This window comes from Neopelma chrysocephalum, unplaced genomic scaffold, assembly GCF_003984885.1.
Source record: "Neopelma chrysocephalum unplaced genomic scaffold, ASM398488v2 Primary Assembly neopelma1_68, whole genome shotgun sequence".
NCBI classification, from domain to species: Eukaryota; Metazoa; Chordata; class Aves; order Passeriformes; family Pipridae; genus Neopelma; species Neopelma chrysocephalum.
The window spans coordinates 87,417-102,978 of record NW_020897727.1 but is presented as its reverse complement, the minus strand read 5'-3'; the positions used below and the strand labels follow the sequence as shown (position 1 = coordinate 102,978).

General features: G+C 41.4%; 1 protein-coding gene across 1 annotated transcript; it reads left to right on the top strand.

Annotated features, from left to right (window-relative positions):
- Positions 1–2,990: 2,990 nt before the first annotated feature.
- On the top strand, positions 2,991–15,189 carry CUNH16orf87 (chromosome unknown C16orf87 homolog). The gene is made up of 4 exons (XM_027685011.1): positions 2,991–3,132; positions 6,670–6,766; positions 8,917–9,099; positions 14,645–15,189. The coding sequence occupies exons 1-4, from the start codon at positions 3,067–3,069 to the stop codon at positions 14,761–14,763; spliced, it is 465 nt and encodes a 154-aa protein (XP_027540812.1). The 5' UTR covers positions 2,991–3,066; the 3' UTR covers positions 14,764–15,189.
- Positions 15,190–15,562: the final 373 nt, after the last annotated feature.

The window sequence follows — 15,562 nt, the reverse complement described above, 5'->3', positions numbered from 1 at the left end:
GCAAGCTCTGATGTGCCAGGCCGAGCCGGGACAGGAAGGCAGCCTGAACGTGGCTTCCTGAAACCAAAAAGCATCAATGCACAACAACATTTTAAATTTAAAAATGCTTTGTAATTGGGAAACACTCGATATTTAGCTGTACTTGGAGAACAAAGCCAACATTTGTACCACTTCAATGTTGTTCTTGCCCAAATTTAGAGTAATGGGATCTCAAAGGACTTGTTAGGCACAACTTTGATTCCCTATGAAAGGACTCAGAGGGTACTCAGATTACAGCTACTCTGAAATCTACTGATGAGAAGCCCAGTAACGTTACTAAGTATTACAAACTATTGTGATTACCAAAATTTCCAAAACGAGAATCATAGAAAATAGTATTGAAACCTGTCTATATGGTGACTTCATTTTTATATAGTACTTTCTTCTTACTGCAATTCCTTCATAGTAACATTGCAAATATTATCATCTAGCTCTTCCTATTATTTGTAATTTTCCTCTCATACATTCTACTCTTGTATTTTAGATATAACTTAAGAATTCTTCAGATAGTGCTTTGTCTGTGGAAAGAATAAAACTCCACTGAACATAGCTGACTAACTGGGAAGTTGTTACTTAACTGGAAAGTGTTTATAACCTTTCTGACCTGAGGTTGCACAGCACGTTAGGAATTTAATTTCTCCATTTGCTGCAAGTTGTCAGCACTTTGGCAGGGAGGCTGTCAGCCCTCCCAGGGGACACTGCTGCAGGAGGGTAGGATCCTTCCGAATGGCCTGGAGTGGTGACCAGAAATGTAACTTAGGAAGGGCTTCTTCTCCCCCTCTAAGGTGGGTTAGATATGTAAATTTTACCTATTTTGGGATTTTTTTTTAACTTGTAAAATTAGAGTTGCACACCAAAATACTGCAGTGTGCAGGAAGCTGATGTGGCAGGTGTGTGCCCTGCATTCCAGTGAACTGGGAAAGAGCCCTAAGACCTCCAACCATTTGGCTCAGCTGGACCCCGTGGTGACAGCAGCAAAGAAGAGCAGCCATCAGGCACTTACAAAGTCATGTGTAGCTTTTCATAAAATAGAGAAATGGCATAAGTTTCTTATTTTCTATTTTAAATTGGTGTAAAACACATTTTAAATGAGGTTTGGTCTTGCAAAATGCCACTCATGGATTCTCTTAAGAGAGGAGGTACCTGTACCATTAAAAAATGTACTTGTTTTTATCTCAGTACTGGATTAAACCTCTGAAATTATGTAAAAGAAAATAGCCTTGGACTTTCAAACCTCAAAACTAATGTGTTAATAAATTAGAATAACCAGAAAAAGATTTATCTGTTTGGAAAATCTTAATAATCAGTTGTCTAGCTAGGAATACTCTCTTGTTTGCATTCAATAAGGAAAATATTTTTGTTTGTATTGGAATAGCTGAACAGCTGTCCCTGACTACTTTATTTGCTGCACAAAGAAAAGCAAGATATTGTCATAGATCTCTGTGAGCCGTCCTGTGTATTCATTAATTTATTTACTAGATACTGTTACCATACCCAGCAGAGCCCCCTGCTGTTATAAATTCCCCTGAAATACCTTTCTATGTTTTGCTATGTCTGGACCTTCTCAGCTAAGAAAAAAAAATAAAGATAATTTTAAAAAATCCAAAAGTAGACTGAAGGTCCTGTTTGCATGGACTTGTTCCGGATTCAGGAATGAAATCTGGATGTCCTGCCTACAAGGAACACATTTGTCCTTTTGGCAGCAGTTATAGTTTATATGGAAAATAAATGTGTCTTGTCTTTGTGTATCTCTGGAGAAAGACCTGTGCCAATGGATTGGTATAGGCTGGAAACAACACACGGAGAGAACAGGGAAACAAACACACCCTCTGAGTCATAACTTTAAATACTAAGGAGAAAAGGAAAAGGGCAAATGAGCCAGTTTAGTAACTCTGTACACGGACAGAAACTACCACACACAGGGGGAGCCCGAGATGCTCCCAAGTACAGAGCAGTACATTCTCATTCCCTGTGCGGGAACAAGGCTCAAGGTAGAGACTGACCGAGGAGGAAGGACAGAAAAAATCAACAGGTTGTACTGGCACAGGAGAGGATATTGCAAATGATGTTTGATTCTTTATTCATCATACAATACTGGTAGTAAGGATGGAGAGGGCTGGCATGACAAACTGAGAACCTGAAGGATTGCGTAAATGCAGTTCACCCCTCAGAAATTCAGACCCGGCTGAGACAGCAGAGGCCTCATGTTGTTCATGTTGCTCTGGTCCTGATAACATTTTACTCTAAAAACATCGCATTTGCAAGCATAACCAGGTTTAGATGCCTGACTGAACACCCCGACCCTGGAACCAGCAAGGCTCCTAAAGGCACCAGAGCAGCAGGTGATAACCATTGCCCTCCACTCCAGTCTTTGTTTTGCCGAATTGAGAGGAAGATCAGAAAAACTGTGTTTGATGCTTCCTGACAGCTCGTACGTTTCAGTCAGGCTCCCCTCATCCTCCCTTCATCCCCCCGGGCTCTCTCATCCCCAGGCTGCCCTATGCCCCTGGGCTCCCCTCATCCTCCGATCTCCCTCACCCTCCGGGCTCCCTAATCCCCTGGCTCCCCTCATCCCCCAGGCTACTTCACCGCCCCGGGCTCCCTCATCCCCGTGCTCCCTCATCCCCGGACTCCCCTCACTCCCAGGCTCCCCTGTCTCCCGGGGCTTCCTTCATCCCCCAGAGTCCCTATTCCCCCGAGCTCCCTTATCCCCAGGCTCCCCTCACCCCCCTGGACTCCCTCATTACCAGGCTCCCCCCATCCCTCTGGCTCCCTCATTCCCAGGCTCCCCTCACTCCTCGGGCTCCCCTCATCCCCCGGGGTCCCTCATCCTGGCGGGCAAGAGCAGTTCCTCTGTCGGTGGCCATGAGGGGGCGCGTGGACCACCTCAAGCTCCTCCCCGCTCCTCCCTCCGGCCCCTCCCTCCGGCCCCTCCCTCTCCTCCGTCCCGCTCCTCCCGCCGGCTCCTCCCGGGCGGGCGGCGCTCCGGCCCCGGCAGTGTCAGTCACAGCCGCGGCAGCAGCGAGCATGTCCTCCAGTAGGGCCAAGAAAGTGAAGATGGCCACCAAGTCCTGCCCGGAGTGCGACCAGCAGGTGAGCGGCCGCGGGCCGAGCGCGGGGGTCTGGCAAGGGAGGACGCGGAAAAGCGTCTCGGTGCCGCTGCGAGGCGGTGTTCGTGTGAAACAAATAATTGCTGCCTTTTGCAGCTTCCTGCGTGGAATGTGGATTAAACGCCGCGTCCCTCTTGCAGGGCAGTGTGCTGGTTACATTGCGGTGAAGCCCTTCGTAGTTCTGTGCGGCTGCGGGGTTGTTGGTGTGCTCGTGGTGCTTAGTAACCGCGGGGTTTGTCACAAATACAATGGGCTCGGTGATTTATATAATGCGGTTCGCCCTTTGGATGCCTGGTGTGCCCGGGGCTGGGCGTTCGGCGGTGTTGTTTTCTCAACGGGGCAGTTTGGGAGCACCGAAATCGATCCCGTCGCTGCGCTCTCTGCCCCGCAGCCGGGGGGTCCCCGCCAGCCGCCCGCGTCCCCCGCGGGTCCCTGGTGTGCACAAAATGGAGCTGCTCGCACTCCGACACCGACACTGCTGCCGTGTCGGGAGCTCCTCTGCCTTCGCTGGGAATGATGTGCCTGTTAGAAACAGGCCGGTGGGTTCCAGCGGAGCCCCGAACAATAGCCCGGCGCTGCAGAAGCGGCCGTGGGGCTCGGCGGAGGGGCAGAGCCTGTCACATGCGGTCATGGGAACCGCGCTGCTCCCATTCGACCCTGCAGATGGACTGGGGCACGCTGCTTTAGCTACACTTAAAAAAAAAATAATCTCATGCCATTTTTCTCTACTTAAAAAAATCATATTATTTGTTCTGACTTGCATAGTTTTTCCAGTGTTTCTACTCCTGCTGGAACAGTTTGGAGTGCTGAGCTGTGTGTGGGCGTCCTTTCATGTTTTAACCAGCAGATGAACCACTGCAAATGCTCACGTTAAGCACGTCACTGAAGTGCTATTTCTGAGAAAGAATTGTGTGCCGAGTTCTGGTTATTCAGTTGGTGAAAGGAGAAATGAAAATGAGTGAGAAGTTACATATGAGAGTGGGGGATTTTTTTGTTTGTTTGATTGTTTGTTTGTTTTTATTGTTTTATTTAATAAATGTAGTCAATGTCAAACCAACAATAGAAAGGGCAAGTAAGCAAACACTGTAGGCTTTTTAAACTGATGTGAAATCTTTCACTTTGTTCTGCACTTTAAAACACATGATATGCATATGTCAGTGGAGATTTTCTGTTAGCAACTCTTCTGTGGCTAATATGGAATTAATGTGCATATATATCCTGCCCTGGCACACATTGCTCACAGGACCTTGTTTTTCACTGCCAAATATTTCAGAGGGGACAAGAAACTAAAGCCTACAGTACAAGTTGCTCTTTGGGGAAGCTCTCATGTGACTCTGCAGTGGCTGTGTCCTGTACTGTCTTTCTTGAATTTTTCCATAAACAAGGGCTTTGCATTTGTTTCTGAATTCTTAACTAGAACTGGCGTGCATGGAGATATTGAGACAGCCACAATTATTGTAGTGTAATATTGAGTAAGACTTCTTAGGCTTTAAAACTTTTTTAATCGTAATTCAGATGATATATCATTGCCAATGATATTTTCACAACCAAAGCACAGCCCCATTAAACTAGGGAAGCTGAAGTATTTACAGTCAATCAGAGGAGATAATTATCACTTCTTAATTTAGTGTCAGGTAAAATTTCTTGTATAAGAAACTTAATTTCTTTTTGGTTAGGAAAATGTTAAACAAAGTAAAGTAGTGTTTGTAGGACTATACTGTCTTAATTATGGTGCAGGATGTTTTCAGTGTAGGTCTTCAAAGGATAACTGACTCGTTTCAGTGAATAAGTCCCTTCCCCCCTAATTCCCACCCCCCAATGGTGCACACACCTACATGCCAAACCTGTAACGGGAGAACAGTATTGTTCTGTTAAATACAGTTAAGTTCGTTGAAAAATACTGGGTCTGTTCCAATCCCCTTGCGTGGTTTTGCCAATTTTTTTTTTTAAAGCTGAGCCTGGAAACGTAATTATTGGAGAGACCCAAGTGTTCAAAAATGGATTTAGATGGAACTCCTGTATCACCTTAAAAATACACACGTTATCTCCTAAACTGTGGGCTTTAGTACTGTTGTACTGACATATGAACAAGGAGACAAGTGTGCACACAAGTCTGCTAAATTCTGAGCTTTAAGGTTCAATAAACCTTTATTGGAATTGGTTTTATTATGTCAGCATCTCCATAAAGGGAATTAAAAAGTCTTTAGCTCTGTAAAACCTGTATCAAAAGTCTTATCTGTAAGCTGCTTGTAGGGTGAAATACAGGAGTTGGGATGTGCTGCAGAAAGCAAAATAATTTGTTTATTCTGAGTAGCAGTTAAGTTCCCCTTTACAGATTCATGTACTATTTTGGCAGGGGTTTTCCTAGCCAGTGGTTAAATTGGGCAGACAGTCGTGGTTCTGTGCTCCTGTTTGTTTCAGTGGACATTGGCAAACTTGTAGTGACCTGTCTTAAAGAATTACATTGGAGAAAGTCCCTCCTGCTTTTTCTCCCCACTGTCGTGCTTCGACATGACTCGACTTTTACGTGTGTTATTTTAATCTTTTCCAGATCTCTGTTTAAACTTGCTTTGATTTGTGTTTTGAGTCTTAAACCTAATCAAAGCAACATGGTGTATTCCTTACTACTTTTAAAAGATCTCGAAAGATCTTGGCATTAAGGTAATGAGGTTTGTAATTTATCAGTGTGGCCTTTTTAAAAAATTGCTCCAAGTAAGATTTTTTTTTCTTTTTTTTGTATTAAATGTGGCATTTCTTGTTTTACATTGTCGTATTCTGGGGGAACACACTGCTCCTGTCTGCTTAGCTGATCAGGAAAAGCACTGCATTCTCTCAAACTCTTGGGCCTGCAGTCTTTTTTTGACTGGCTGTGGTGGGTTATTTGCATTTTGAATTAACAAGGTCCTTCTGTAGCCACCCAGCCTTGTCTCCAGCTCTGGAGCAGAGTGTGGTACCAATGCATCTGTTTTGCTTCGGGCTCTATTGTGCCTCCTGTTTAAAGCTGCTCCTGCTCTCTAAAGGAGCTGCTTTCAAATGCTTCTGAAAGTGAATGTATTCTGAATGCACTGATGGTTTTAACTGATAATTATTTTTTAAAAGTAAATAGAGGAAGCACAACTGGAAATGTCTGACTGATTTGACTGGTGATATTTGAGAGCTCTGAAGAGAAATTGTATTTCTATTTTAATTCAGCCTTCCTTTAATGCTCTCCACTTTCCCCCACCCCCTTCCTGCCAGTCTGGGGAAAAGCAGTGCAAAGCAATCACAACAGCTGTGCATTTCCAGCTTGGTTTTGAACAACTGCATAAAGAAAAGGCTTGCTGGGTGATTCACAGCAGAATCTGGTTTTATTATGTTTAAATACAATTGTATAATGGTACAGGCCATAGTTTGCAGTACTGACTGAATTGGAAGAGTTATCTCTGCCAAATGAGAATTACTGCTGTGTTTGTTTCTTCATCGGGAAGGAATTCTGTCATAATTTGAAATTATCTGAAATATTTGTCTTTTGTTTTCCCAGGTTCCTGTTGCATGTAAATCATGTCCCTGTGGCTACATATTTATTAGTCGAAAGCTCTTGCACGCTAAACGTTCTGAGAGATCACCACCCATCACAGGTAACACTGACCGAGGGGCAAGAAAGGGGCAACAGTTCTTTCTCCTTATTTCTTGCAGGCAAAGGATCGATTATTTTACTTGTCTGTGTAAATTGGCTGTTGTCAGTTCACTTTCCCTTGAATTTGTGCCTGGTAGACTTTGAATATGTTAATTTTGCTTGAATTTTGAGGAGGGGGGCAAAGCTGGTGTTTTCTGTCTGTCTTCCTTTGCACTTGTGATGTTGGCATTTTCTCTGTGTATGTTCTAGCTGTGCACTTTGGTGTCTATGCAAAAAAACTCATTACAGGAAGCTTTGTGTTAATCCTATTTTGAAGCTAAGTGTCTAGAAGTGCCAGAAGGATCTGATTTCAGAGTATGTGCTGATTGAAGCTGGGATTTTTGAAAGTAAAAAATTAGTCAAAATGTTTAATCTAAATCCAGGTGGGTGTTGCTTCTCTCTCCATGGGTTGAATTGAAAAGTAGTGTATTTTTTGTGTCCAATTTGTGTGTCTTTTGTTGATGGATACAGTAATAAGTCAGTTGAATATGCATTCTGGCAAGAATAACATTCTTTTTGTGATCATTTTTATCACTTCCTCCAGTCCTAGTAGGAATGAGTGAGAATAAGAACCTGTCAGGGAAGATGTATATTAAAAAAAACCAAACAAAAACCCCAAACAAAACCCAAATCAAACAAAACCAAAAAAACAAGAAACCCAACAGCATATCTGATCTAGAATGTCTACTTTTAAAAATTATCTACCAGATCTACAAAATGGAAGTTAAACATTTGATGTTTTTTATCCGTGTTTTGAAGGATCTTGTAGGAATTAGATGACGTTGTGCTGATAACTGAACTTTCAAGGTGGAGGAGGTTAAGAAATGTCTGTGGTAGGTTGGAAGTGTTGGTCAGTTTTCTTTCCTCTACCCCAGTTGTTGATGAAGTAGTTACAAATGAAGCTGAAGATCATAATCTGGTTGTATAATTCAGTTTTGTATGTAGGAAGTGCACCAGGGGAGACGAAGTGAATATATGCTGGGGGCCATCCTGTTGGAAAGAGCTCTGGAAAGCACTTTTTACTGTGAGGGTGACCAAGCACTGACACAGGTTGCCCAAAGGGGTTGTGGAGTCTCCATCCTTGGAGATACTCAAAAGCCTTCTGGACATGGTCCTGAGCAACTGATTCTTTGTGGTCCTGCTTGAGCAGAGGACAGGTTGGTCTCCAGAGGGTCCCTGGCCACCTCAGCCTGTTTGTGACACTGTGAAATACAGGTTTTGTGTTAACATTAGTGACAAGTTACCCTGCTGTCCAGTTTGTACCCTGTGCCTGTACAGAACTAATGGGACAACTGCAGCAAGAGAAAATCAGTTCCCCAGGAAGATGTAGTAAGAGACTGTGTTTGTCTGTATTGTGCTCATAAGGTACCTGCCACTTCTTTTAGGAAATGTTTCAATATTTTCAACAATATAACTACTGCAGAATGGTGCTGTAGCCTTGCAAATGTGCAGCTAATCCATGTTCAGTAGTGTGCTGTGGTCACTGTACTATTTTGGGTACCCAAGCTCATTAATTTAGACTTAACCTCCAGGTGAAACTCATGTAAATACACTTTTTATTTTTTTTTTTTTTTACTTTGGTGTGTAGGGAAACAATACCCCTGTCACAGCCTTGTCATAGGCTGCATTTGGTGGGACACCTACACTGTGTGTTGTGCCATTTACTGACGGCATCGTTGACTCAGCTTTTGATTTGTCTGAGCAGCAGGAATGATTTCATTGTTACTGTCAAAAGAAGCTCAAGTGTTGTGGGGTTTGCCTGTATGATAAACCTTTTTCTTTTGCTAGAGGAAACAAATGGGCTATCCTGATGGCTGTGGTGTGTACAGTTTGTGTTTCCATCTTGTTTGGGAAACTGAGCTTTTCGTGTGCTAGCAAATGCCTCACGTTGCAAAATGCATTTGAAGCAACTGAAGGCTTGATCCTTGTAATCAAGAGGCGAAGTGTCATTCTGGATCTGAGCCCTTAATTTCTGCATGGATATCATGTATGCTGTACAGGCATAGACATCTAACCACTTTAAGGAAAAAAAGGTGGGGTAAGCACTAGGAATAAATAAAGAACAGAGATGAAAAGAACTCTGCATGATTCCATTTCTATTCCTTTGCACAGAAAACAAGAGCGAGGCCAAAAGGAGGCGAACAGAGAGAGTGAAGCGAGAGAAGATAAATTCTGCAGTAAATAAAGACTTAGAAAACCGAAAAAGATCCAGGTCTAACAGCCATTCAGATCACAGCAGAAGAGGAAGAGGAAGACCTAAGAGTGCCTCAGCAAAAAAGCACGAGGAAGAAAGAGGTATGAGAAGTGGAGAAATATGTTCACTGGGTTTTCTACTTGTATGAAGATTTTTTTAAATCAATAAATGTTTATGCCATTCTAACCATTTAATTAGACTAGTTCAGCCAATACCTGATATCTTAATGTAGGGTGGGGACTGTTTCACATCTGTAGAGACCTCTGGTTTTATGTTTCAGTGTCTGATGAAACAAACCACAAAGATCTAAATCTGTATTTTTAGCCACTGTGTAAAGTTTCAACATATAGGTTGAAAGCCATTGGACTGAAGTGTGAGGTTTTGGTTTGTTTTTTATTAAGGTGCTGCTGCTCTATATCACAAGGACAAACAATATAATGATGTCTGTTGTCAGAGAGGGATTAGAATGACTGGATTGCTTTAAGAGTTTCTTGAAAGCTTTTGGAAGGCCAGAGTAAAAAGGGCATTGCTACTATGACCTGAATTTTGGAGCCATGTTTCTAGAATAACACTCTAGAGGAAAAAATGCCTCCTTGATTATTAAGGTTCCTTGGTAACCTGCTGGATTTAGTCTTTATACAGCCAAGAGACTGTTACATGACTAGAGTAATTCTGGAGCCCCTCAAGAATGTAACTGTCAATTAAAAATTCTGTTGTTTTAAGAACACATTGGCGCTTCATTTGCTATCTGTGTTTTTGGAGATAGTAATTTTAGGCCTGAATTACGAATCCAAAGCTTAGCATGGACTTAAAAAGGTTGGAAGGCAGGTAAGAGGAAAATAAGACGACTTCATACAAATATTCGGAAGATATTGTTGTTAAAACTGCTCAAGCCTTCAAGTATATCTTGTGGTATGACTCAGAAATGCAGTTATTTTTTCCCTCCCAACTTGTTTGTTAGCAGAAAAAAGGGTGCTAATCCATGTTGCAAATTCCTTTAGTTTCTGACTTTCCAAAACCAATTTTGATGCCTCTACTGTTTGATTTAAATCTGTTCTTTCTTAATGTTTCTTTCTTGTAAACAAGTATAAATTGGAATTTGGTGGAGTTTTTTAGTGCTCTGGATTTGGAAAGAGGAGGTGGAATTTGATTTCTGTATTTTTTTTCTGGGTGGCAATTGTTTTCCTATAATAGGAATACACTTGTAATATCTAATCTCTTCACTGTTTCATGTGGCTTATTGATGTATGTAGCTTCCCTATTTGTTATTGACCCAAGCTAGACTTGGTCTAGCAGCTTTAGGATCCTTTCTAGGCATTTTAACTGCTGTTCACAAACAGCTTTGGTTTTAAAATTCCAGCAAGCTGCTTGGGTTGCCATATAAAAGCAAATCTTCTTTTCTGTCCCCTGAAAAAGAGGAAAGCAGTCAAAGGAAAAGATCCATTCTCTTAAGGCATGTTTTGTAGTCTCCAAAAAGCAAGAACCTAACAGCATGAGGGATATTTAGAGAACACATTTTAGAGAACACATGAGTGTCTCTAACCTCCTGCTGCATCCTGCTAAGTACAATATGCCAGTGATTGGAGGTAGAAAACTGGAGAAAGAGATGCAGTGAGATCTTTGCATCAGAGTGTGTGTGTGTTTTCTTGGTGTGTTTTTTAAAGTTGAATCTCACTTGGTAAGATTGCCCTCATCTTGTCCTGCTCTTGCCATCCCCTTTACTTGATGTTGTGATACTGCTACAATTTCTTGCTCACCCTCTTCTACAGAGCTGGTACAGAGCCTGGGTTCACACCCATTTGTCATTATCTTTGCTCCAGTACAGCTCATCTTTTTGTTCAGGAGTAAGTAGGCTTAAAATATTTTCTTACTTCTGACTTATTTCTGGTTATATCAGACTGTAATGTGTCACTGTGGTGATTTTTGGGCTGATTAAAAAAAAAGTGATATGTATGGTTGTCATGGCTATAAAAATAAATTCAACAGTGAACTCATCATTTTGTAAGTAATTACTATAAATCAATTAACATTGACCTCTCCCTTTTCAAGTCTCTTAGAAAATTGACCTAACTACTGTGTGTGGAGTAATTAGTGGGAATTTTAGGAATAATCTTCCTTTACCAAACCTGGTGCTTGATAGTGTTGTTTGTGTATATTAAGCAACTGTAATTCTTCTACAGTTAAGGTGATTTTTGTGTGACTGGTTGCTAGGCCTGGTATCAGTGTGTGTAGTGTTGAAAGTCAGCTCTGGAGGGCAAGCTGTCAGCTTAGTGTTAGACTTTAAGTATCTTATTTCCTTGCCTGTTGCATGTTTCTGTGATATTTTGGGTACACCTTGCTTGCCACTAGAGATTGTGCTGTCCTTCTTTCACCCCAAATATTTGAAAAGACTACTTGCTAGTAGTTTAGCAAGTATTTAACTAGGTGCTAAATATTTGGTGCCTCTTGGGCCTCTGCGGTGCCTAATGCCTTTGTAGATGGAAAAACAGGAGGACAGAAAACACCTCAATTGTAATAGCATGGAAGAGCTGATCATCTGTCCATTTGAAGGCCACCCAGCTATGAAAATTGTCTTCCTAAAGACCCCCATGACGTTTGTAGCTTTGCTTCCTTGCTTGCCATGCTCTTTCCATACATAGTGTGCTTGTTCCCAGTTATGTCTGTGCCTTTGACTGGTTCTTTTGTGTCCTCTGTGACTGGTTCACATTAGAGCAAAGAGCTGCAGGATTCAGCAGCAATTAAGAACAGAAGAAGCAAAAAGGCTTTTTAAAACGAGCTATTTTTCCTGCATATTTAGCAAGGAGGAATGGAGGGGGAGGAAAGAGGAAGCTGGTGTAGATTGAAGGGATATAGCAGAGTGCTGGGACCCAGAAAATAGTCCTGTCACATGTTCCAGAGCCATTTGATGACCCTGGAAAATAGGAACTTCTCTCTGCAGGCTTGGCTTGTCAAAATTATCACTTGATTTCTTCTTCAGAAATGGTACAGTATATTTTGAAAATAGAAACACTTCATAATAATTTGACTCTGATTTTGTTGTTGTGGTGATGTGTTCTTTGTTTCACTGTGTGGGACTGACACACAGCCAGACCTGTTCCCAGGCTGCCTCGTTATCTGGGTACCAACCCTGACTGTATTAAAACAAACAAAACCCTTGTGTGCTGGAGGAAGTGGTGTTGGTTGTTCTGAAAGAGGTTACCAGCAAATAAGACTCAGTAAGAGTGGTCTGTAGAATTGCTAAAGCATAGTTGTTACTTAACAAGGGATGAATCTCCATAAAGTATATATATATATATTTCAGTATCCTGATAAAACTGAAGCTGAAGTAAATTTTTGGCCCAAATGTTCTTTTTCCAGTGTTTTCCAACTGTATTACTCACACAATTGCTGCCCAATGTGCACATTTGAAGTAACTTTCTATATTGAATAGTGAATCCATGCAAAATTTGCGAGGGGGAGGGTCAATATTTGATTTGTACATATTCAGTTTTAAGGGCTGCAGGTTGCAGGAGATGTGGGAATGCAAGAGACGTGCTCCAGAAAGACCGACTGTTTTCACCTAAATAACCTCCTAGTTTTATAGCAAAAGACTTATTATTTAATGTCTTACTGTCTATCAGAAGAACAATACCATTTTTGTCTTTTGTTCATAATAGAGAAATGAGTCAAAGCTACTCTCAGATAAGACTGAAGTGGAAAGTTTTAACAGTCTGCAGAAGCCACAGTGTCCCATGAGCAGCCTGTGATAAAATGTCATGCAGGTGCAGGCTCTTCACTTGCTACTGCTGAGAGCTGGAATCGTCCTGAGAATATGTGAAGCTTGCAAACCTTAATCCCTGATACTCTTTGATATTAAGATTTCAGTAAGCTGAAGGCTGTCAAAAGAAACCTGTGCTGTGAGGACGAGGGGAAGGGCAACTAAAATTTAAAAAGTCCAAAATCTGTTAACAATAGCCCGGGGGGGAGTATTTTTCATTTTGCTGGATGCCCATATATTTAAGCGATGGCTGGATTTGGATCAGGAAGCATGAAAGAAGGAGTGGGGTTTAGATATGAAAATACAAAAGGTTAATGTGGAATAACCAGTGTGTGCAGTGTCTGTGCTCAGAACAACTCCCAGCATTGTTAATTTTTAAATGGTGAGAGGGAGGAAGTGGAGCAACCCAGACAGAGTGTACATACAGGAACTGATTTGTCTTAAACTACAAGGCAGGACTTGCACTGAAACTCAGTTTCTAACTCATTTCAAACTCAATACCCTAGAGAATATTGTCTTGCATAGCCAGGGGACCAACAGAAAGCTTGTTTCTGCTGTTTCTGTATCAGTATTAAATCAGAACACAGTGGTAAAGGATTTTTCAGCTCTCCTACTTAGATTTTTAATGCAAGCATTTGATTTCACAGGGAAGGCAGTCTGTTGGAATTCTGTCCATAGCTGTAACACAAACGTGAAACCAAATCTAAAAATATCATTATGAATGTGAACCCATTGAGGGGTAACTGGGTGAGTAGATGGAGAGAGGAGATGCTGGGATCTTTTTTCCACATGGTGCATTCCATTGTTTTCCAGTGCTGCCTTGTCTTTCACTCTCCCATGCTAGTTCAGGTGTCTTGGTGGAGCAGTTGCCAGGTGTGTGGCTGTGTTAGTGAGACAGAGGGCTCTGGCAGGTGAGCTTTGTGTCATGACTGTAAATTAGTCCAGGCCACTGTGGAACCTGGATTAGGAGTTCCACAGCTGGGCACCAGCCTTAAAGCTCTGAATGCATTTCTCTCTTCTTTGTGTCCACAAGCCTGGTCTTCTGCTGACAAAACTGTTTCTTTGTTGGCTTTATTTTCTTAATGATTTGTGTCAGCTACCTGTGGCTGGATAAACTGGGATATAAATACTCTTGATATGGAGTAGGTGATATTTATGAATGTGGTATTTCTGAAATCGTATTACTTTACAAGTTTTTGTGGTGGGACTTAGTTTACTTGAGGACTGCAGTGTGGAAACTTTTTGATGGCTTCCTGTTGTGTGTCTGTAGCATTGAAACAGGCCAACATCAGCACAGGGGAGTGACAGGCTTTCACTTGCTCGGTGAGGTGTTAGCATTGTTCTACAGCTGGGATAAGATGGAAGGGCTGCAGTGTAGGAAGTCCAGAAATGTTCATGATGACAAATTAGGAGCCTGACTTCTGCCAAGTATCTGCTCTTTCTTTGGTCTTTGATACTGTAATTAAACTCTTGGGTTTCTTTCACTTAGATGTAAAGTAGGGGGACAAATGTTGTGTTTAATGAGGATATTGTAAAATAACCTTGTTTTCTACAATATAAGGTGTTTATGTAAAATTAAAAAAGCCAACAGAACCAAAAACACTGAAGGAACACTTGAATACTTGTTTATCGTTATATTAACGACTCATTCTTTTGTCATGGTTTAAGAACAGAAATTCAGTCATGCTTTTGGATGACTAATTCTGTGGCTCTTCCAGCACCTTTGTGTGCCTCCATTGCTTCCTCCTCTTTCTCAATCCCTCGTGCATAAGAGTTGATTGTCTGACTTCAATTCCACTACTTCACATAATTTATTAAATTCTGTGTAACTTGCATTAACCTGGAATAATGGAAAAAGCTTCTAATAGTGACTTTTTTTTCTTCTACAGAGAAACAAGAAAAAGAAGTGGACATGTATGCTAACCTTTCAGATGAAAAGGCCTTCGTATTTTCGGTGGCCTTGGCGGAAATAAACAGAAAAATTATCAATCAAAGACTCATTCTGTGACTTTTAAGCCCAGCGTGGTGCAGTTTATGCAGGATGGCTGGCAGATTGCCAAGGTGTCATGGACTCTCGGGAAGTGTGTTGTCTACACCAACAAGGACTGTAGTATTTCCTGTTAAAATTCTGCTGCTGTTCTTGGAAACCGAATTCTGTCTCTACCAGTCAGAAAGAAAGTGTTCACAACGTTGTGCTGTGAGAAATCAGGAAGCAGATATGTTTTACTCCTTGAAGACAATTGCTAGACAAATGCACAGAGAGCCTGCACCTATTCCAGAGCACTTCTCTTGAATTTGCTGCCAGAAATGCAATATTTTAAATATTTTCAGAAATAAATGATTTTCCTTTAAAATTATATATTTCAGATTTTTCAACTATATTGCAGTTTATGTATGTACAGTTCACATAACTTTTTAATAAATTGATATTCCAGTATTTTATTGAACTGGGAATTAAGTACATTTGTGATACTCAGGGTGTGTTGGTTTTAATCCTCTTAGAAGTCTGGTGTTCATCCTAGGTATGACTTGAGACTTAAATTTTTTAATAGGTGTGGTATAATTCTAATAGGAAGAAAACTAAAGTGGTTTAATTTGGGGGGGGGATTATTTTGTTAGACAACTTCATATTGTGTATGAATTAGCTCTAGAAAATCTTTCCCTGTTACATAGAGTTGTTTTTTAAAAGTCATATATACTCTGGGGTCAGACTCCTGAAGTTTAAGAGCTAAGTACTTGTTTTGTAACAACAGTTTGCTGGTCTCTGCCTTGCCCAACCGGTAAGTTCTTCTCCCAAACTCTTTCTT